We start from the raw sequence: 22,150 nt of genomic DNA, 5'->3' as shown, positions 1-22,150 counted from the left end.
CTTCACGCCTCGATTCTGCCACGACGTCAACTGACAACATCGGAGCGCATCACGGCTCGCCAGCAACCCTTGCGCTCGTACACCCGCCATGCAATTGCTCCCGGGCGGTCCGACCACGCTCTTGAGATGAGACTAGACCTGTCTTCATGTCTCGAAATGCCGGAACAGCATCGTCGGGCCCGCGCCGGGGTCCGCGATGGTCTCACCTCCGGCAGACGAGCACCGGCCACGACCACCACCCCTTCCACCATCACCACCACCACGTCCACCGCCCTCTCGCCACATCCCCTGGCTCTCCAGGTAGCAACTCGACCCATTCTACCATAAGAGACGATAGGGGCCGCCGCCGCGCCGAGAGATACTGCCATGTCACTGTGAACGAGAGCTACGTCCGCGACGAGGTCCTCCTCAATCTTGACCTGCTTGGCCCCGAAGTCAAGCCCGGATCCCTCGTGTCCATCACTGTTTTGGCCAAGGGTGATTCTGCCCGAACCTCTTCGGGTGCCTACGGAAGCTTCAACAAACAGCCGTCTCACGATCATTACGATGGCGCGAGGCCGGCAGCCGGCGACCACGACTGCTCTCACAGCCGATACATCTTCGTGGCCAAGGACATGACTAGGGAAATGAAGGCTCGGCACCCCGACGCCGAGGTCTACGTCATAAAGAATATTGCAGACGCGTTTGGCATGAAGAAAGGCCATCAGGTCTTACTTGCTCCAGTACTGGGCCCCGCCATTCCCTTTCTGACAGGAGACCTGTGCTAACCGTACGATGAAGGTTGACAAGGACCACCCTGCAACTGAGGCCACCCACGTCGAGATGACTTTCAAGGACCAATATCTCTCCAGGGCGGACATGTGGAGGCTGACCGTGGGGGAGCTGACTCAAAAAACAGTCTACAAGGGACAGTCCATACTTTTCATGGGGACTATCAAGGCGCAGGTCACCGCCGTTTTCGTTGAGGGACAAAATGTGCATTCTGCCTTCTTTGTCCGAGACACCAGACCAATCTTTCGCAGCGAATCAGCCAGATACATGCTCTTCATACAAATGTCCCGTGAGATGTGGGACTTTGACTCGGAAAGCTCTGGGGAGATTATGTTCAGCAAGGTCGTCAACGGCTTCCTTCCTGCCATGTTCAAGCGCTGGGCCCTTTTGAGGGTGAAGCACCTTGTCAGCATAGTGCTCTTTGCTCGTGTGGAGTATGACACTGGCATCTCAAGTGAGCTGGCAACAGAAGCGCTCCCGAGCGACTACTGCACAGGCGTGCAGCCATATGGTAACCGCCGGCCGTACAAGGACTTCTACCGTGTGGTTGTCAGCCAAATGGCAAGTGGGGAGTGGACAAAGATTCTCTATCAACTCAAAAGAGAATTCAATTACTTCCGACGAGACATAAGCCTCCACCATCAACACGTTGGCGCCTTTTCGGAACAGTGCTCGGAAGAGCTCGGGGGCAAGGATGGTCCAGTAACGAGAATCAAAGCGGAATCGTCACTATCCATCCACGGCAACATGCTTGAGGCCATCAACCTAGCCGCGTCGCAATTTTCTCATGATTACATCGACAGGGACCTCACTCGCACCGGCATTTCCATCGCTGTCATTACCCCGGGCCCGGGAATTTTTGAGGTCGACTACGAGACTTTAAGAAGGACCACGGAAGCGCTTGTCGGTAACGGCATGGGTATAGATCTCATTTGCATGCCCCGGATGCCGCTGCACTCTGTACCTCTGTTCAAGTACAGGAACCCTCGGTTCTCCGAGGACAACCCGCTTGGTCAGGGCGCTTCTTTCTCCAGGTCATACCAGAGTCGCGATAGCACACCAAATCAACCAACGCCTGTGATCGGGAGTTATCAGTCCTTGACAGGTTCTTTCTCACCTACCAAGGCTTCTATAGTCACGCGCCGGATTGAGTCCCTTACCTCAATGGCGGCGAACGAGAAGTGGTGCTACGCCCTACCGCAGTGGCTACATGTCTCATTCTGGACCGGCACATCTAACGAAGCACTGTCTTACGCGGGTATTGCTCTCACTGTGTCGAATAGGGTTGAGCAGGACGATGAGGACGAATTCAGAATGAGGTGTCGTATGTACGACTTGCAAATGCGAAGTGTCTTGGACGCCAACGAGATCGAGGCGGCCCCGCTGCAGTCAGACCCTCACTACCCAACGCATGCCATTGACGGCGCAGCGACTTCGAAGCGGCGCCAGGACCGCATTGGCGACACGCTTTACATCCCAAACCTGCGAGCCCCGGAGACTCTGGTCGACAGCGTCATCGGCTTTCAAAAGTTCGCCCCTGAAAGGCTCGTTCGCCCTGGGGAGAAGTCGATCTGGAAACTTTTACAGGAGTTTGACGATTCCAAAAGCCACTTGACTGCACGGCACCATCATCATTCTCCAAAACATCGCATGGAATTGGACGACATGCCTCGAAAACAACAGTCTGAGGACGCTGCCGCGCTAGGGACCTCTTTGCCAGAGAGGAAGCATTATGGTCAGGCAGCTTCTAGGAAATTCTCCCTGACCACGGCAGAGGCCGAAAAGCCAAACATGGCCATGGAAAGAAAACCGCGCGAGCATTCCATTGCCACCCCTAAGCTACCCCCTCCAGAAGTAACAATGAAGGCGATAAAGACTCCAAAGTTCATGAGACACATTAGCCTCGGCCAACGAGGGTTCGGAATCGCTGCTCCAAAGGTTGCAGTAGCGGAGGTCAAGGCGGAGACAGTCAGTGCCGCCGTTGTGTCAGCAGGCGATCTGCGGCCGCCGTCCGCTCCAAGGTCTCTCTCGGATTTGAGGCCAACGACGCCGCAGACCATTGCAAGTGCTACCTCTTCTTCTTCGGCGCGTAAATCGAAATCCGACGCTCGGGAATCTATAGCCGAAGGGATCCCAGCCACACCCAGCATCCCGATTTCGAAACGAGATGGCCCAAGCCGACAAGACTTGGCAACCAGTCACCTGGTTCCACCCGCAACTGTCTTTGCGCAGCCCAACGTCAGGCGAGAGAGACCTGACGATGATCACGACGTACGAAAGTCCAACGCCATGCGTGCAGAGGACGCACAAAAGGTGTATACTAGCAAGCTGCGGGCCGGGATGGTGCCCGAGCTGCCGACGACCTTGTCCCCAAAGACCGCCGTCACGCCATGGCTCAGTCTCCTCAATCCATCCAATCCTGAGCATCACCGTATAGACGACACCGTTCTGTACAGCCGATGGCAGCATGTCTTTCCACGCACATCGGACATGAAGGTGCAAAAGTGGAAGACGCTCTGTTGCCCTGCAGCGGTGCCTCTCACGACGGAGTATTTCCCTCCAAAGGCCCAATTCGACGCGGAGTACCAGCGACACCCTTATAATGTTGATCAAAATGCCGACGATGATGTGGCCGAGGAACCCAGGTCCCGAAAAGAGTTCATCAAGGAACTCATCAGCATGCGCTTCTCGCACGGCTTTCAGGTCATCGTCGGCCCCTCTGTGGCTCAGGCATTCGGGCAAAAGCTCATTAAGATCGCGGATATCTTCTCCCGAGACCAGCCACTGGACGATGGCACGAGTGTCTTCATGTCTGTCGGAAATACTATTCATCAACTCTCCTGTGTCAATGGTACTGAGGTGGAAGTCAACATATACGTGCGTAAACCAGCTGAGCCTTCTGTTTCGGAAGGGTTCTCGGCAGTATACAAGCCGGCGATTCGAACATTGCTTGATGACAGCTACGAGACCCGAAGGGTCGATATCCTCACTCCCAAACTGGAGCGCAACTGGAACACTATCGACTCCTTCCTCGCTGGCCATCATGACGAGATGATGGAGAGTCTCAGGTTCTGGCGTGCCCGGTATGTTTTGATTCCTCTCAGCCCGAGGCACCCTTCCATTCCGAGGACGCAGACAGGCGACAACCCTGAAGAACTGCGAATCGAGGGTATCAAGCGGCTGGCTCAGCTATGGCAAAAGCACCGCTACTTTCCTCCGTCAGAAAAGCGATTTCAAACGCGAGATAATCGACGAAATACGTTGGATATCGTTTACAAGACGGATGATCCCTCAGCAGTCATTGCAGCCGAGCTCGAGACATTGCCATTGTTCGAAGGGCAGGAGGGCATGCAGCGCAAAGGAAAGCTCGTGACGAGGAAGGAGAGATTTCAGAAATCGCACCTCAATCTTGCGGCCCTCGCTGAAGCAATTCAGCAACCTGTTGAGAACGGTGGCGTGCCTTTGCGAAACAGACGGTGGCATTTGCGCATGCACAGCGCAGCCTTCATTGGCTCCGACATGACAACCTGGCTTCTGGACAATTTTGAAGATTTGGAGGATCGTGAAGAGGCAGAGCAGCTGGGCAATGCGTTGATGGTACAGGAAGAGCCCAAGATCAAAGACAGGGACAAAGAGAAGGATGGTGTTGAACCCAAGGGGCCGCACGAGAAGGGACTGTTCGTTCACGTCGAAAAGCGCCACAGGTTTCGAGACGGTAACTACTTCTACCAGATGGCACCCGAGTTTGCGAAGGCACAACCTGGTTGGTTCAGTTCCAAGCGAAAGGACGCATCAGTACCACCAACGCCCCTGTCCGAGACGGGTCGCGACTCGCCACATGCGAGTGTGCGCGCCCCAAGCTCAGCCGACGGTATGTCGCCTGCTTCTGCAGCCCCTACGCCGATTACCTCGACTGGTATTGCAAACAAGAACCGACCTCGCGTTGTATTGAGCAAGGTGGTCAAGTACGACATTGACCCTCGCAAGAGGTCATATCGCCCCGAACGCATCGACCTGCACTACGACCGCCTCCACAATCCAGACAACTGTTTCCACATCCGCATTGATTGGATGAATGCGACATCTAAACTGGTCCAAGACGTCATTGAGAGTTGGGAACGGGAGGCCAGCCAGTACGGTCTGCGACTTGTTGAGGTGCCCATCAGGGAGGCATCTCTCATTACTGAATCCAATCCCTTTCGCAAACCTTTTCTTATCAAGCTTGCCGCACGCCCACCCGACGAGAAGCCAGAGGCGTATTACGATCCGAATTCCCTTGGGCCCCAGGCGGCGCCAAGCAAGAACTTCTATCAGTCTGCCATCCTCAAGAGCTTCGACTTCGTCCTCGACCTCGAGGCCGCGAGCAATTTCCCGAGCAACGTCGATGTGCGGTACTCATGGGGCAAACCCGAGTTCCGGTACACCCAGTACATACACCGGTCCGGGACTCTCCTCGCTCAGATAACCGACGACGGCAACTTTCTTGTCCTAGCGAACCGGCTTTACAACAAAAGCTTCGGTGCTGCCCGCGACAAGGAGATGCGCACACAGGGTTCATCAGAGCAGCTCACGCACCTTGATCGCGCGGGACGACTCATGAGCATCGGCGGCGGTTACGGCACACAAAACATGTCCGAACCTGTCCCTGCACCCGGGGCAGCCTCACCCATGGTGCGCCCGACATTTCACTACCAGTCCCCGGCCCTCCGACCTGCCGACACCCCGGCCGTGGGTGCCAACCCCGCTACCCACAGCGGCAAAGCGCAGTCCGGCCGCGGCGGAGTGGCCGAGGCTATCAAGGAAGAGTTTGAGGCGTTCTGCAACGACGCCACATCTCTAGAGGCTTTCTACAAGGAGACACTCGAGAAGGGCCAGCGCGTGCACGACACGCCCTCGTCCATCGCCACGGGTCCGCCCGGCCTGGAACCAGTGCCCGAGGCTAGTATCCCCTCGCTCGGGTTGCCACCCGGCGTGCTGGGCGGTACGGCTGGAACCGGTGATGGCAACGAGAGGAGCGCCGCCGCGCTGGCCGCGAGCATGCGGCTGGGCAGCCCCATGACGTTCATGCGCCGGGGGAGTGTGCAGTTTGATGGCATGGGACTCGGTTCAAAGGGCAAGTAATGGAGGCATCAGCAGGAAGTGATGCAGATTTTCGGGACGTTCCCGCCACCGTTTAGGGTACATACCATTCCTCAGCGTCGTGGAGGTGACTATTTGTTCGAAAATATATGGGAGACGAGGTCCATGACAGGTTCTATGTATCATTCTCAGATGACGTTTTCGCGTATGCAGCGGCGGACCGAAGCGCCGCATTCAAGTTGTGCTCTCATACAGGTCACAACTCCACCCATCGTCAGTGGCGACTCAATGTATTTACCGCAATGGGATTCACAACATTTTTTTTCTCGGGTCACCATGGCTGCTATATTGTGGATCGCCAACCTCGTGAACTGCCGGCGTGAGCGCTTTCTACCTATCTTCGCTAGAGCCTGCCCCAAAAATTTAGGCATGACATTCAACGCAATCCACTCCATCCGCACCTTTGAGCTTGCGCTTGAGCAATATAACGCCGTGAACGCGCCAACGTAAAGATCGCGCCCCCAGAGAGTTTCCGCCCCGTCTGATATGATACAAGACGGCCTTGAAGCCGTTGTCTCAACAAATACACGGGAAGAAAAGAAAATCGTATGTGCCAAGGAAAGGGCCAAGCATGTTTGTGCAAGAATGGGTATCGAAGGGGGGGGTGGCGGCAGATGCCTGTCAAAACACAGAATAAATATAAATTGCCGTTGACGGCTTCTTCACTTTTCTGAGCTGAGCGCTGCCTCATTCGGATAAACTGCGCAGTGTCAGTAGCTGCTCTCGTTTTCTTTCACTGGCTGGGCAGACTCACAGAACGAGCAGACAGCGATGATGGCGTAGAGGCAAATCAGCAGGAAGCCTTCAAGCCAGTGGCTCTTGCCATCGCCAATAAGGTAGTTTGTGAGTAGGACCGCAACGAACATGACTGCCACTTGGAAGTTGTCAAAACTCAAGTTCATCTGCTCGTAGCCCATACCCCATCCGATAACAACAAGAAGGGGTATCAGGAACAAGGCAACCTGCATGCTGGATCCGACGGCTACGCCAATGGCAAGGTCCATCTTGTCCTTAATGGCAACCGTGACAGCAGTGGCGTGTTCGGCGGCGTTACCAACGATTGGCAACAAGATAAGTCCAACAAATTCGACAGAGAGGGGACCAGGAGTTCCATTCGGGCCTTTGGTGACGGAGTCGATCGAGTCGACCATGAACTCCGCGCAGAGGGCAATAATGACAGTCGAGCCCGCCAAGGTCCCCAGAGCGACGAGAAAATTCAATTGAGGTTCTTCTTCCTCGTCTTCGTCCGCCATCTCGGAGGGGTTCATCAGCATTTTCGACAGTCGTTCATTCTCGGACTGGTTTGGCATAGCATGCCCCATGAGAGAACCCGGCATTGCGAGTCCCTGCTTGACGGCGCCAGCGCCGAGGCCGCCAGAGCTCCAGGGCTTGGCAGGGACCTTCTGGCTCTCCTCGTTGAAGACCAACTGGTGGGTCTTGAGCTGGAAAAAGAGGTAGGCGGCGTATACAAGGAGGAGAATAACTGCTGTGCCGCGGGACAACGCAGCGACCCTATCGGGGCCCGTGTCCTTAGCTGAATCGAACACGGTTGGGACGATGACGGATGCGGCTGCGAGGGCCAGCAGTGACGCGGCGGTCTGGGCGACTGTCGTGTTGAAGAATTGCTCCTGTCGTCTAAGCCCGCCGAAGAAGAAGCAGCAACCCATGACGAGGAGCAGGTTGGAAAGAATGGATCCGATCAGAGACGTTTTGACAATAGTGAACTCTTTGTCTTTGAGAGCGATGATTGCGACGATGAGTTCGACAGCATTGCCGAACGTTGCGTTGAGGAGTCCTCCAAGTGTCTCACCCGTACGAAGCGCAATTTCTTCGGTGGCAAAGCTGAGCATAGCGGCGAGAGGGATGATCGCGATGAAATTAACAACGAAGACCGCAATCCGATTCACGGATTTGACGTAGTTTAGCGCGATTCCGACAGGCGCGGCGAGAAGCAAGATATTGATCCATGAATTGAGAAATGTCCGCTGGAGTTGGTTGGCCGTCGTGAACGGCGTCTTCGGGTAGACGTGGCGAAACATACCAGTCTGCTTGTCCTTCTTCTTCTTCTTGTCGTCATCGGTTTGAGCAGATGTTTGAGCAGTCGTGGCAGCGTCTTGCCGGGAGACTTCGTCGTCGGGTTTGCGGTTTCGTAACCCAGAGGCATCGACGTCGAGTGATCGTTGTGAGCCCGGCTTTTCCTCGCCATTGCCCTTGCTTTCGGTTCGTGGCGAATCTTCAGTCTCCTTGCCAGATCCAACGACGGAGTCAGATATGGTGTCCGCAGCCGACAAGTCGCGCGGTGTATGATTTGTCGCGGTTGCTGGTGTCGGCGCTGTGGCGGCGTGGGTCAAAGAATTGGCCTCGCCCTCGGGCTGCTCCTCCAGACGACCCCCATCCCATGTACCGGCTCGGCGCTCCCTGTCGTTCCATGCGACATGTCGAAAGGGATTCCACGATTGATCGTAGCTCGACCGGCTGACGGTATGCGCCTGGCGCTTATTCCGAAAATGATTGACTGCAGCCGCGATGGCATCGCGGGACATGTTAGCACCTGACGTGCGCACGCCTAGTGGCATCGACAAATCGCGTAAAGAGACGGCCAGCCGGGCGCAAGGTGGTGCTGAAGAGACGGGTGATGATGAGGCAAGAGCAAGAGGCATCAATCAGCGCCATGGGCATCATCCGACAGACGGCCCGGTCAACCACAGGCTTGTCACTCAACAGGCGGTGGATCCATGGCGGGGGCAGGTCGCCGTCGTGCCGGAAGCTGCGGCAGAGCGGTCACAGGGATAGAGCAAAGGAAGTGATTGAAACCTGCTCGGTCATGGGCTTGGGCATTGGGGCTGTGCTGTGCTTTGGGGCGGACCGTTGTAACCGCATGGGGAAGAAGACTGATTCGAGTGCTCAGACTCGTGCTGCTCATCGTTCGAGACCTGGCAAACACGGCACAAAGAGGGGAAGCGCAATGCAAGAGAGCCACCACAACGAGTTGATGAATCTGATTTGCGGCGGTTTGGATTGTCGCACGAGGAGACGCCAGCAAGGTCGTCGGCGGGGAGGCCACTCACAGGACATAGTGGCAAGGCCTTTGTGCGTCCGCCGAGCTTCTCAGCTCCGGTTAATGCCTTGAAGTCGTGCTTTGTTCCGGCGCAAAGTGAAGACGATAAAATGGCGGAGTACTGTATGTATCTTGGCAGAGCGAGACGTTGAGATTCGGGTTCCTGATTCCTAAAACGAGCGACCCCTTTTCAGTATGGAGCGCGACGGAAGGTGGAGCGACGAAGAATCCTCATTAAGCGGCGGGCGGCCTCATAGCGTGGGGCAAAATGGCCGATGCAAACTCCCTTTTAGTCAGGCCACGGTCAGAGCTTCGTTCAAAGGAGGCATATCTGTATGTGGCGCTTCCTCGTCACATTGTGCCGAACTGAGCGCGTGGCATTTACATTTGGAAGGCTGCTGCCGCAGCGACCGGCCAGAGGACCGGCCACCAGGCACTGCACTCACACCGACCAAAAGTAACCGTGGGAGGCCCGGCCAGCAGCGCACAGCCGACTTCCAGGGGCACCTGGCGCGCCTGGCCGGCCTCGGGGCCGAGGGAGCGTGGCGCAGGGACGAAGAGGGTTGAAATGGCATGGCATGGCGCAGCTGTGTTCGTCATGGGAAGCGTACACACACCTTTGTTTGGAAGAGCAACGTCAGCTGGTCGGAGACCGCAAGCGCGATGGCCCGAAGCACGGATTCCAAAGAAGCCGACGCGCGTGTCGGCGACAAAAGTAGCGAAACGGAGTGTGCAGAATGTCGAGTCTTGATGGCGAGAGTACGTATTGAGGAAGGCGAGCACGACAAAGGTTGTCCCAGCACGGACACAAGTGAAGGGGGACGTCCGAGGTTGATGCAGGATGGGCGGTCAGGTATCTGGGCGCAAGCATCGTCGAGCTCATACTTGCATTATTACCTAGGCATATATGAACGGCGGGGCGCTCTGGATCAAAGATGAAAGGGGCTGGCGCGTGCTCGTCCCTGCTCGGCCGTGAATGTGTTTGCGTTGTCGCTGAATGTACCCCCGGTTCCTAGCCGGTACTTAGGTCGACTGACGACTCAAGCACTAAGTCAGGTATATTCCTCGTACACGGTCTCGCGTGATGGGGCATGGTATACTTCTCTCTAGCTTCACCGTCGGCAGTACTTCCTCCCTCGCGTTACCCCCGGCCTCTTGCTGAAGTTACAGAAGCTACCGTTGCTTAGTACCTACCTAATCCCGTCACGGCAGAGCGTGTCATCACCACAGACATCAAACACGTACGTCACGGTACGTGGCGCCCCTCGGCATCGACCAGTCCCATCCACCATCTCGAAACCACGTCCTCCTTGCTTCCTTGATATGGTGCCGAATGAGGACGCACCCGCCATCAGAAACAAGACGGCAAGCAGCCCAACCAAGGAAACAAAGCACGCACGTTGTTGTTGGTGCAACGGACCCTGCCAAGGCCGAACGAAGCCTGCCTGGGCCCTGTACTACGTAAGTTATCTAGGAACCCCACACTCGCATGTTTCCGCCGGCTGGGCAATCTCTTGGCCGTAGATGTGGCTGCATTTGCCCATCTTGGCACGACCTCTTCTCCTCTCTCTGCGGCCCGACGCAGCCTCGACCAGAGGCATGAGCTTCACAATTCCCTATATCAAAAGAATCAAATGTCCATGAGCCACGGCTGGCTAATTCTCTGTCATCGTCGAGTTTCCCAGACCATTCTCTCCCTGCGTCACGCTAGTCACCGCGTTTGTGGCGTTGACTCAGAGTCGGATTTGATTGCGTGTGAATTTCCGCCCGGTAGGTTGGCCCCCCCCGGACAAAGTAGCGTCACTCCAACGCCAACTCACAAGGCGCCTTTGTGCAACCACTCCACACCATCGGAGGGTTGCCAACAAAAAAGTTGGCGCCCAGCTGACGTCAAACCATTTCGGCCGGAGCTTCGTGGCAGCCAAACCCAGCGACCGACGCCAAACAGAGAACTACCTATTTGACAGATCTCTGCTAACCTGCCGACAACAAGTCCGGCCAGCTGGGCATTCAGGCTTGGCTGCTTCGTGCTCGTAATTTTCGCATCCAGCCATGAGTCGCTCCAAGCATGCGTCAGCTGGTCAAGCACAAGTCAGGCTGCTGCACTCTACAAGCGGCTGCATTGCAGCACGCAGCCCCAACGTAGAATGGGCAAGTCGATGCCTTTTCAAGGGAGCGGATGCAAAGTCTCTCACGTGCATGTATAGGTGTATGGCAAAGTATTGCTTCTAGTCTCCCGCACCATTATGCCCGGTGTACTTGCCCCTCTGTGTAATGCCGGTTGCGCCGGTGTCCCCGTGTCCCTCTACAAGCAAAAGCGACGCACCCCAGGTATCATATGAGATAGTCGTGCAACGCTACGCATCAAACCTGCTCCGCCTGCCCTCAAAATTCATGAACGCCGTGTAATCGTCGTGCCCTGCTACGTGCATATCGTGGTCTGGTCCGCCCCACGTCCAGGTCCCTCAGCCCCGTGGTAAGCAAGCGCGAGAACTGTCGCTCCCAGCCAGCTTTAGATCCAATCACCATCAAATTCGGCGTCCTCGCTCGTCTCCACGCTTTGCTTGCGTGGCCGTCCACGCTTGCGAGGTTGAGAGCTCGACCGCGCCCGCTTCTTACGACCACCTGTTGTGGCCCCGCCCTTTCTTTTTCGGCCTCTATCTGGCGCGTCGTCGTCCTCTTCGTCGCTGCCTGTACCATGCTCATCGATGGCCATCTCGTCATCTTCGTCGGCAACCTTGAACTCCTTGTCAACATTCATAAGCTCCACGAGCGATCGGCATGTCCTCGCCATCGTCTCGTTGTTTTGCAGGCCTTTCATGTGAGAGGCAACCTCATCCCAGAACTTATCCCCGTGCACACCCTGTGTCTTCGAGGGCGTCTTGTTGAGGTCCTTGGCCAGCGCCTTGGCCTTGCTGTCGTGCCTGCTCGTGCCCATGCTGTACAACTTGCGAATATAGGTTCGGGCTTCCCACAATGATAGAAGCACCATGGACGCCGCCGTCAGCTGACGCAACCTCTGCGGCTCGACCGATAGGGCCGAAATCAGCACTGGAACCGGGGGTTGTTGTCCACCTCCGGACGGGTCGCCCGAGGACATGCCAGCAACGGAGTCTATTGCGCTAGAGCCTTGGGGTTGGTTCAGTTCATCGACGTCCATCCGGACATTGAAAACTTCAGATTCGATTGCTTGAGCCACTGTTGCCCCCGTACCAGTCACAATTTTCTCGAGCGAGGTGACCACGCTCTGGAGCTCACCAATGGCCTGATATTCGAAGAAGGCCACGTTCTCGATGATGAACCGGGCAAAGTCGACGTGCGGCGGCAGATCTCCAATGGCATCAAGCTTAGAGAGCTCAAAGTCTGTCTGGTTGCACAGCTTTTCCAAGAACCGCTGCCTATTTCTAAGCTTGCTGATCTTGAGCACCTCCATCAACAGGTGTAGTTTCGACTGGAAAGGGTCCACAACCGCGCCGTGAGAGTCCTTGACGATGTCCCGCTGATAATTGTAGGCTGACTGCACGGCTTTAACGTACTCCCTCTCCAGTACCGTCTCGTGCTTCTCATGTAACGATCGATGCTCCATGAAGGCGAGCTCAGCAATTTTACGGTTGGCAGACGTCTCCAGCGTTATGAGCGTAACGCCAGTCTCCTTGGGGTGGGTCAGGCCCTGTCGGTTGATGCTACCCAGGACCTCCATGGCTAGGAACGCATGTTCATCTTGACTGCCCAGAGCAATGCGTGTTATATCTCTCAGGAATCGTTGCGTCGTAGCGCTTGCAACATCGTCAAAGTTAGTTCCGCCCATGACCGTCAGTTCCTTTTTCTTGCCATCTGCGGTAGCTGCGGCAGCCCCGGCCTCGGAGCGTCTTTCTTCGGTCATGAGAAACTCTTTGAACGATCTGAGAATCATGGTTTCCAAAATAGGAATTCGGTCCTGAAACACCTGCTGAAAGGCCGTATACACTTTAGCCAGAACGTAATTTCGTGGCCACGATTGACAAACCAGCCCAATGGCCTCAATCGCCACTTTCCGCGCCTCGAGGGACTGCGGCGGCAGCGCAAACGGGGACAGCGTGTCGACAATAAGCCGAGGAATCGAATCCCCTTGCCATCGAGGGAATTTCTCTCGGAAGATATGCAACTGTTTGTCCAGGTCACAGTGCTTGCCGACGCTCCCCACTATGATTGCATACGCGCAGAGGTGGTTGAGGCGCTTGCTGTCGAGCGGAGCCTTGGCCAATTTCTGAATTCCCAACAAGCTCGACGCAACAAGATTGGCTAGGGGGCTGAAGTCTTTCAGAAGCTCACAGACCGTGTGCGCACACCCAATGAGGTCATCTAAAGCTCCGCGAGACGAGATCTTGCCGATTCCTTTGAGAAGCTGTAGCCTCACTTCGGCGAGGAAGTCCGAATGGACTGTCGGTAGTTGCGGAAGCACGCGTTTATAAATGACAGTGACAGCCCGGAACGCAGCGAGCTCGTCTCGGCCAGTGAAGCTGGCCAGTTGGGGCTTGAGCAGGCGAATCTGCTCAAGCGTGAACAACTTTGGGTCGGCTTTGGCAAAGATGGTGAGAACTTGCAAGGCGTCACGGCCTGACGGAATAGATGTATCTTCGGAATCCGGGTTGTCGATGAGCCCAAACATGATGCCCACCAGCCTTGAACAGACAGTGAAGGGACCTTCCAGAGACCTGTTGTTAGGCCTCACAATTGTCTGAAAGACCTTGTCCAGGATCTCAGTAACTGTTCCGGTCTTTACAGTCTGTATGATCAGGGCCACATGCTCCGTGAGAGCTGTCTCAAACGTCGCCGTGCTTTCGTTGGCGTAGAAAGGCGCAAACCAAATCTCTTCAATCATCTGGCGTGCGAGATCACGCACCCCTTCGTCCGGATCCTGGACTCGACGCAGGAGACCGTTGGCAATTGCGCTCCGAAGTCCCTTGTTCCGGTTACGAAGATAGATGTCTCGTGCCAGCTTCATGGCTCGTTTTCTCACGCCGACGCCAGCATCCTGAAACCGATCGATGATTTTCGGAGTCAAGGATGGTTCCAGTGAGGGTCGCATTCCAATGCAGTTCCCCAGGAGGCCGAGAGCGGAATCGCGAACTTGCGTCGACGAGTCACTCGAGCAATCGAGAATCAACTGTATGACTGTTGAGTCGCCATCCAAGATGGAAGGATCGGTCTCCAGAACCTGGTTTACACTCTTGAGGCTCTTGCTGCGGACAGTGGCCTGGTCGCTAGCCATGGAACCAAGCAGGATATTGAGAATCTTGCCAAAAGATTCGCAGAGCGGAGAGCGAAGCAGGACGATAGAGAATGCGAATCTTGCCTGGCTTGCCGTCACGGTCTTGAAGGTATATTCGTTGAAAAGCCATTTCCTGTCGTCAATCATCATTCTCAGCCGATAGGCTAGCCGACCAAGTTCTTGGTCGCGGTCACTGTCATCCTCTTGAATGGAATCATAGCCAGAGTGGATTTTGCTCGCCCAATCCGTGATCATGAATGAGACGGCGCTGGATAGGTGAGGATCCTCAGAGCAACGGTCGTGGAGATACTCCAGCGTCGCACGGCACGGGCCAGACCAGGCAACGATATGCTCCATCTGGCACTTCTGTTCAAGGACATGCGTGGCCAGGTCTGAAAGGTACCGAGACAGTTCTCCAGCGTCGCTGCCTTCGAAAGCACTAGCAGTTTTTGTCACGTGCGATCGTAGGCGAGATATTGCAGCACTCATAGTACCAAGCAACTCCAGGGCCATATTCTTCGCAGGGGCCGCAGTTTTCGGTGCCTCGAAGAGCTGCACCATCATGACCATGAGTAGCCGAAGGAGGAGCTCAGCTGAAGGCCAGTCCGGTGAATCGAGGCATGTTGTAAAGTCTTCAACGAAAAGATCCAGCAGGTTGCGATAAGGCGTATCGCCGGTCTTCGTGGACCCAATAGCTCTTTTGACGATGAAATTGATGACGTATGATGCGTTTCGGCTTGCAGATTCACTGAGAGGCGCTGCAGCGGCTTCTAGTTCTTGAATTGCAACCGCATGCTGCTGGGCCCCTTGTTCTTCGTTGAGAATGGTCGCCGCAGCCTGCCCCTTCTTCGCCGTCTGCAATTCGTCGTATTCCGCATCCTCGTCGTCACCCATGCTGCGTAGTAGGGCTGCACGACCAGCTCCATCGCTCGAGTCCACTCGACCAGAGCTAGCCTGGACCAGGCGCATGATGAGAGCCGAAACAGGTTGAATACTGCCTCCGTCAGACAATTTGAATTGCCTGGAACTTTGCTTGCCAACGGGGAGCTTCTCCAGGGAGGTCAGAATGTCATCAGTAATCCCTTGTCTCTGATCCGGCTTAATCAAGAAGATCTGGCAAAGCATGTCCATTGCGACAGACCTGATACCATCGAATTTTTGAACTCCGATAGCCGAGTCCCGTTCGAAGTAGGCGTTCTCGACAAAGATTAGCTTCGACGCCGTAAACTCCAGCGTATTGATGACAGATTCCGAGAGCTCAATCTTGGTGACTAGCTCGGCAAGGACGGCGAAGAGCTTCTGGCAACAGACGAAGACTGACCCGACCACCTTCTTGTGTCGCTGGACCATCTTGAATAGATTCGCTGACGGCCCCGAGTTCCGCAGTTCCACCAAAGGAATAACGAAATCCTCGGTAACGCTTTTGAAGATGTCGACACAACGGTTGATGACCGATTCGGAATAGAGCTGCTTGTCATCCCGCCCTCCAGACAGAATCCGTGCGCAGGTTCGAGCCGCTTTAAGAGCCGTTTCAACTTCCGAGAGCTGCTGTATCCATGAGTCCACAGCGTTCTCGTCCCAGCTTTCATCAGCTCGAAGCTCGAGGCCATCTATTTGCTTCAAGCTTGCTTCACTGAGCTTCATGACTTGAAGAAGACTTTCCAAGGAGACGTGTTGCAAACATCGTAACCCAATGACTTTCTGGATCGCGCCGTGCATCTTCTGCTGAGTGACAGCAGTCATAGCCGGCTCTCTATCGGTAGTGAGAGTCACGATGTGCTCAGATCCGCTCTCCTGTCCCAGGGCCTGTCCCACAGCCGCAAAGACAGACCGCAATAACGCTTCTAGGGCATCCAGGGCCGCTTCTGCCCTCTGTCGCTGGTCCAGGCTTGTGACAGTAATTCCTTGGCTATCTGCAAAGACTTGAGGCCCCTGCCTTCGTGCTGAGAGGTTCTGCGGGGCATCTGGCGCGTCCGCAACCTCCAGATACTCTTCTCTCTTGAAGTTGACCGATGGCAATTCGATGCTGAAAACAGGTTCCTTCACGGATGACGGTGAAAGTTTGATACCGCTGGATGTCGGTTCCTGTGAGGTATTGATCTGGTTCGCGTTCGGTGGCTGTGACGGTATCAAGGGAGGCGCATGTTCCTGGAGCTCGTCCACTCCAGTTGCATCCACGTATGAAGTCGGATCGAATGTCCGTTTCGAGGGTATTGCGACCTCAATTCTGACTGAGGGAGATCTGTGTACTTCGTGGCTTTCAGAGCGGCCCCGGTGCAGTTGCGATGAGGCGTTCGATGCGTGCGAAGGAGACTCCCTTGTCCCGGAATGATGACCTGCGTCCCCATTCACGAGCTTCGGGCTTGCAATATTTGCCTTTGTCGACTTGAAAAAGCTTCCCACCCGTTCGTAGACAGACCTTGTCAGCGGAGAGAGCCCATCGGCGAGGCTTTTGCCTGCGGATGCTGTCGTGGTAGCTTGGGGCAATGTTGGGAATTTGCTATTGGAGGTCAGACCATGCTCCAGCAAACCTCATCCGGGGCAACATACTAGTGTGTTCGTTGAGACGGCTTCAGGTCGTGCAACACATAGTCCGCAGTCTGCTTAAGAGTGCGGGAACCTTGTAGTGCGGTAGCGGCGTCGCTGTTGACCTTGTCAAACTCATCCCGAGGAAACAAGTCCGCAATTCGAAGCGCCGGGGAGCCTGAGCCCAAGCAAGGATCGGGTATCACTTCTACTAATGAGTTAGATTTCACGAGCACCCTGTGAAAGCGCGCAGCTGTATATAATGCGGTGACGAACCTGGCAGGAACGGGACGGTGGAGGTTTGAGGTGAGTACGGGAGCGACTCTTGCAAAGTGAACGGCCGCGAAATAGTTTGCTGATGCAGGCGGCCAATCCCGTTCCTCGGCCCGTTGGCATTATGAGGCTCCATGGCGGTGGTATTATGGCTTCGCACAATAGCTCAACGTTTCAGGCATGGCCTAGAAGTTGGAGCGCCGGATTCGTCGCATTGAGAGGTCGGCTGGCGCAAAGACGCTAGCCGGTGACAAGCCGGCGCGCAGCACAGGGGGCTGTAGCAGAATATATATTCCGAGGCGCTCCGGCTCATGTATGCATAACGATGCGAGACTGAGAAAGAATGCGAGGGTACAGCTCGATCGCGCGAAGCTGTCGTTAGGATGGACGAGATGGGAAAGTGCAGCCTCGCGAGCGCCTGCAGTCGCTGGCCAAGGCAAGGTGGGTCGTGAAACCAGCCTCCTGGCCAGTCAGCGGATGTTCCGAAGTGACGTATTGGTGCCTTGCCTGACCAGTTTTTCCGGCTCAGGGACCCGGCGATTTCCAGTTTCGCGCGGCCTTGCACCTGAGCCAAATTTCTTGCCTCGCATTCTCTCGCGGTGTGTATTCGACCAGCATTCGCGCACAGAGTTATCCTCAGCGAAGGCCATGGCTGCAATTGGTTCTCTAGTCTTCTGCACGGACTGTGGAAATTTGCTACCTGCCACCAAAGGCACGGAGAAAAATTTCCTCAAGTGCGAATGCTGTGGCGCATGGAACAAAGGTAGGTTTTGGCAGCGTCGAATACAGTGCCTGCCACGCTGACATGCTGTATCACCTAGACACGGGGTCAAAGACGATATTGACGAAATCGAAACCTTCCGATTTTCCCTCATTTCTCCGACAAAAGCTGCAGTCGAGCGTGCAGGCTGTAGAGCGCCACAACATCCAGACCGAAAGCGTCGTGCAAGAGCGATGCCCCAAGTGCGGTCGTGACGAAGTCAAGTACACGTCGGTGCAGCTGCGAAGTGCCGACGAAGGGTCTACCATTATTTTCACGTGTGATTGCGGTCACTCGTACGTGTCCGTGGTGCAAATACATTGGACCACACTGCTAACGTCGGTGTAGATGGAACGAGAACAACTGAGAGGGCTCTCATCTATGGAATCTATATAAACGACCATTCGCTCAGGCAGAGGCAGCGGCAGCCGCAGGGATCAGGGCGTACTCTGCGTCACCACTCTTCTCGTACTCTGCCATGTCCAGAGCAACAATAACACTGTCGCGCACAACCTTCTCTTTATCGTGAAGGAAGCTCTTCAGGGTATCCTCAACGCCATCCTCTTCACCGAGCCCGCCGAGAGCCTCAGCTGCCTCGTGCCGAACCATGCTCGCCTCATTCACGTTGCTGAGCGCTGCCGTGAGCGCGGGTATTGAGGCTGGGTGCGACAGCTGGCCAAACACAAAGGCAATTTCATGACGGAACAGTGCAGACTCGTCCTTGAAGCCTTGGGCGAGCGCAAGGACCGCAGGAACAGCAGTTGGGCAGTCTGGCGGTGACGCCAGGTCGCGCAGGGCGAACATGGCGCGATAGCGCTTGAACAGAGGCTGTTCCACGTCCATAAGTACCATTTCAAGGTCGCCGACGCTCCTCTCGGATTCGGGCATGGGCGGCGCGGGATCGATGGAGGCAAAGTCGCTGATAGCATCTGTATTAGCACAGTATCACAGCCAACAATCCACGGACAATAAATAGACAGCACTCACCTCTGTCGCAACTGTTCTTGTAGTCTCTCTGGCGAGTTTTCCCACTCTACCCGATCGATGGCGATTTCACATGTCTCCTTCACTGCAATATCCTCGCCCTTGCGATCGCGGAACTGCTTGAGGATATCCAGGTTCTCGACCTTGCCCAAAGCACCCAGGGCTTCAGCAGCCTCATGCCTGACCATGGGGTCTTCTTGTAGATCGGACAAAACATCGCGCAAGGGTTTCACTGCAGCGTCTTTCTTTGTTTGACCCAGGCAGTATGCCAGCTCATGTTTGAGCAGCGCCGAAGGCGATGCAAAACCGGCGGCAATGGCTTCAATCGCGGCGATAGAGGCGCTGTCTTCGGAGGTAGTCGCAAGATGCTTTAGTGAGAAAAGCGCTCGGAACTGCACCGCAAGGGGCGTGTCCTGCGAGCACAGGCTCTCCCGCAGGCTTCTTATCGTCGCGTCGGCCATTGTCGAATAATCGATGTGAAGCAATGCGGGATGGAGAGTATTTCAGCACCGACTGCTCGACTGGTTGCAACCTTGGAACTCGCCAGCACAGGTAGGTGACTACAGCAGCAGACTCGTGGGGCACCGAGAGAAAAATTTAGGCGGGGCGGCGATACGACAGCGATAAGAGAGAGCCCCGCTACCGCCGGACAGGGATTGATGGCAGTCCTGAATAATCCAAACTAAGTCTGATTCTCACATCAACCAGCCATGGGAAGTAGCCCACTACTTCAAACGGTTCCATGGTCTAACGGTTATGACTGCGGATTCTGATTCCGCCAGCGAGGGTTCGACTCCCTCTGGAACCTTACTTTTTGCACATCTTGCACACCTTTCAATCATTCCAGATGCCCTCCAGAGAGGCCTCGCGGCTAGTCTTCGCCTCCTCTTCGCTTTTTTTTAAGCTTTGGCGCGGCCATTTTGTGGCAAGTGGTACATCATTACAAGTAGTCTGGCGGCTCGCTGCTGCTCGTTATCTGCCTACCAAGTAACGTTAACATTTGGTTGGAAAATTGGCACCCGCCCTAACACCGCAAGACTTGGGCTACCCTATGCTCAATAGCGGACATCTAACCTCTCATGACACCGACGAAGATATGAGAGTGAAAGCGCTGATCCTTTATAGTGACTATGGACATCATTGGGTATATCTTTCATAGGAGGTTGCGCCTGGTGCTTTGGGTGCATAGGCGCGGGCGACGTAGAGCGCTGTATTTGAATGAATTATTAAGCGTTCGTTTATGCGCTACGCAGGGCGAGGTACACCCAGCGATATCGCCACCACGGTCACCACCAACCTTTCCTTTTCTTCGTGCATCGACCTGCCAGACATACGACACAGCGCTCGCACCAGCCACACATTCAGCGAGCGCACGCGTGCATCAACCGCGATCATGGCACCCTCCCTAGAGGAGCCAGAGCCGGTGGACGACGTGCTCGCCAATCCACTCAAGCAGAAGCCGCAACTGGTGGCTCCCGAGCCGGAACACTGTCCGGGACCGGAGTCGCAACAGGCCGGCACGGCCGACTCGTGCGCTGGCTGCCCGAACCAGGCCATATGCGCATCTGCACCAAAAGGGCCTGACCCGGACATTCCGGTAATATCAGCGCGGCTTGCCGATGTGAGGCACAAGATATTGGTGCTGAGCGGCAAGGGCGGCGTAGGGAAGAGCACCTTCACGTCACTCTTGGCCCACGCATTTGCAACAAATCCCGACAGTACCGTTGGTATCATGGACACGGACATATGCGGGCCCAGCATACCCAAGATGATGGGCGTCGAGGATGAGACGATCCACGTGAGCGGATCGGGCTGGTCGCCCGTCTGGGTCATGGACAACTTGGGCGTCATGAGTATCCAATTCATGCTCCCGAACCGCGACGATGCCGTTATATGGCGCGGGCCAAAGAAGAATGGTCTCATCAAGCAATTTCTCAAGGACGTTGAATGGGGCGACATGGACTTCCTGCTCGTGGACACACCGCCTGGCACCAGTGATGAGCATCTCAGTGTCAACTCTTTCCTCAAGGAAAGCGGCATTGATGGTGCCGTGGTAGTAACGACGCCACAGGAGGTTTCATTATTGGATGTACGCAAGGAGATCGACTTTTGCCGAAAAGCTGGCATCCGGGTGCTGGGTCTTGCCGAAAATATGAGCGGCTTTGTGTGCCCGTCGTGTAAAGGCGAGAGTCAGATATTCCGGCCAAGCACCGGTGGCGGTCGCGCGTTGGCAGAGGAGATGGGAGTGCCGTTCCTTGGCGCCGTGCCGTTGGACCCGCGCATCCGGATGGCATGCGACTACGGGGAGAGCTACTTCGACTCGTTCCCAGACAGCCCAGCCTGCCTAGCGTTCAAGGAGGTCGTTAAGGGGGTGGCTGACCAGCTGGGGCTGAATACCCAAGACGTGTTGCCAGACGAATGAAGATAGCATAGACATGATTTACGCCACGATACCTTTCCCTTACTCCCAACCCCGTTCCTGCGTAGGACCCCGTGGACATGACATCGTGCTGCGTGCTTTGCATTATCCGGATCTAAGCTTCTCCGGAATTTCCTCTAGGTCCTCTACCGACTCTATGTCGATGACTCGGCCGACCTCGCTCGTATTTCGCATCAGTTCCTTGGCACCAGCATACAGCATGCGCATCTCGGCGTTGCATGTAATGGGCAGATAGTATAGCATCACGTATGGCGCGGACATTCGACCGTCGGGCTGCGCTCATGTCAGCCGTTGGCGCGTTCGGCGCGGAGGGGGACGATCGTACCAGCGTCAGGGGATAGCTCATCAGCACGTATCGTGGTGTGTGATCCGGCAAGTCGTCGCCGAGCTCCTCAAGGGACCTGTACACTGTCTTGTCTTCATCTTGTCGTATCTCGTGGGTGTTCTTATCGATCATGTCTGCCAGGCCGATCGATCCAGCGCATGTCAGCTCCGAAAGCATAGGCGCGGCCAAGGCACAGGGTTGTCACTTGCATGGCGCGCACGTACATATGACTGCCTGGGGCTCCTGGGCCCGCGATGTAGTTAGGCGGAACTTTCTTAGATGCTCCTTGCTCTCGCCCGATATCTTGAAGAGCCGCGACTCGGACGCCTGGAGCGGGGGTTCAGCATACTGGGTTGAGGAAGGCTTCCATCGGATGCCCATTGGCTGGAGAACGCCAGCCGTACCATCTTTGGATATTTCTGGATTGTCCTGGAGTGCGCAAGAGGCCGTCAAGAAGAGAGAGAGAGAGAGGGTACCGCAGTCGTGCTGACCCGGAGAGTTGCGGTGGTGACGACGCCTGGTGGCACTGGCTGATGAGGCTTTGGCCGGCGTCGCGGGATTGTGGCGCTAACAAAAGTCAGTGCGTCCGAGGCAGGTCAGCTTGCTCAGCTTCCGCCCCGCCG

The 22,150-nt window shown here is 55.6% G+C and overlaps 7 protein-coding genes and 1 non-coding gene across 10 annotated transcripts; 4 read left to right on the top strand and 4 right to left on the bottom strand.

Moving 5' to 3' along the window:
* The first annotated feature begins 34 nt into the window (after nt 1-34).
* Nucleotides 35-6,180, top strand: IML1 (vacuolar membrane-associated protein iml1). The gene is made up of 2 exons (XM_047989046.1): nt 35-722; nt 781-6,180. Exons 1-2 carry the CDS (start codon nt 147-149, stop codon nt 5,890-5,892), a joined length of 5,688 nt encoding a protein of 1,895 aa, XP_047845045.1. The 5' UTR covers nt 35-146; the 3' UTR covers nt 5,893-6,180.
* On the bottom strand, nt 6,012-9,846 carry JDV02_007542 (uncharacterized protein). Of its 2 annotated transcripts, XM_047989044.1 has the most exons (5): nt 9,586-9,846; nt 8,979-9,138; nt 7,952-8,425; nt 6,665-7,895; nt 6,175-6,610 (listed from the first exon to the last, which is right to left on the bottom strand). In XM_047989044.1, exons 3-5 carry the CDS (start codon nt 8,114-8,116, stop codon nt 6,573-6,575), a joined length of 1,434 nt encoding a protein of 477 aa, XP_047845043.1. In that variant the 5' UTR covers nt 8,117-8,425; nt 8,979-9,138; nt 9,586-9,846; the 3' UTR covers nt 6,175-6,572. The 2 variants fall into 2 exon arrangements, with proteins under 2 accessions (XP_047845044.1, XP_047845043.1); XM_047989045.1 differs by having other exon boundaries at nt 6,012-6,610; nt 6,665-8,425; nt 8,979-9,846.
* A 1,335-nt stretch (nt 9,847-11,181) lies between these two features.
* Nucleotides 11,182-17,401, bottom strand: SCC2_5 (Sister chromatid cohesion protein 2). The gene is made up of 3 exons (XM_047989043.1): nt 17,022-17,401; nt 16,770-16,953; nt 11,182-16,719 (listed from the first exon to the last, which is right to left on the bottom strand). The coding sequence occupies exons 1-3, from the start codon at nt 17,152-17,154 to the stop codon at nt 11,481-11,483; spliced, it is 5,556 nt and encodes a 1,851-aa protein (XP_047845042.1). The 5' UTR covers nt 17,155-17,401; the 3' UTR covers nt 11,182-11,480.
* A 192-nt stretch (nt 17,402-17,593) lies between these two features.
* Nucleotides 17,594-18,743, top strand: RPA12 (DNA-directed RNA polymerase I core subunit rpa12). Of its 2 annotated transcripts, XM_047989041.1 has the most exons (3): nt 17,594-17,781; nt 17,840-18,074; nt 18,127-18,743. In XM_047989041.1, the coding sequence occupies exons 1-3, from the start codon at nt 17,667-17,669 to the stop codon at nt 18,143-18,145; spliced, it is 369 nt and encodes a 122-aa protein (XP_047845040.1). In that variant the 5' UTR covers nt 17,594-17,666; the 3' UTR covers nt 18,146-18,743. The 2 variants fall into 2 exon arrangements, with proteins under 2 accessions (XP_047845040.1, XP_047845041.1); XM_047989042.1 differs by having other exon boundaries at nt 17,840-18,743.
* On the bottom strand, nt 18,122-19,323 carry LIA1 (Deoxyhypusine monooxygenase). The gene is made up of 2 exons (XM_047989040.1): nt 18,766-19,323; nt 18,122-18,697 (listed from the first exon to the last, which is right to left on the bottom strand). Exons 1-2 carry the CDS (start codon nt 19,221-19,223, stop codon nt 18,187-18,189), a joined length of 969 nt encoding a protein of 322 aa, XP_047845039.1. The 5' UTR covers nt 19,224-19,323; the 3' UTR covers nt 18,122-18,186.
* Nucleotides 19,324-19,498: 175 nt separating this feature from the next.
* JDV02_007538 lies at nt 19,499-19,570 on the top strand. The gene has a single exon. It is a non-coding gene; the product is annotated as a tRNA-Gln (tRNA).
* A 179-nt stretch (nt 19,571-19,749) lies between these two features.
* NBP35 (cytosolic Fe-S cluster assembly factor nbp35) lies at nt 19,750-21,455 on the top strand. Its single transcript, XM_047989039.1, has one exon. The coding sequence runs from the start codon at nt 20,003-20,005 to the stop codon at nt 21,182-21,184; it is 1,182 nt and encodes a 393-aa protein (XP_047845038.1). The 5' UTR covers nt 19,750-20,002; the 3' UTR covers nt 21,185-21,455.
* JDV02_007536 (uncharacterized protein) lies at nt 21,032-21,774 on the bottom strand. Its single transcript, XM_047989038.1, has 2 exons — nt 21,528-21,774; nt 21,032-21,475 (listed from the first exon to the last, which is right to left on the bottom strand). Exons 1-2 carry the CDS (start codon nt 21,702-21,704, stop codon nt 21,287-21,289), a joined length of 366 nt encoding a protein of 121 aa, XP_047845037.1. The 5' UTR covers nt 21,705-21,774; the 3' UTR covers nt 21,032-21,286.
* Nucleotides 21,775-22,150: the final 376 nt, after the last annotated feature.

This window comes from Purpureocillium takamizusanense, chromosome 7, assembly GCF_022605165.1.
Source record: "Purpureocillium takamizusanense chromosome 7, complete sequence".
Taxonomy (NCBI): domain Eukaryota; kingdom Fungi; phylum Ascomycota; class Sordariomycetes; order Hypocreales; family Ophiocordycipitaceae; genus Purpureocillium; species Purpureocillium takamizusanense.
The sequence above is the reverse complement of the archived record's forward strand: the minus strand, read 5'-3'. Positions and strand labels throughout refer to the sequence as shown.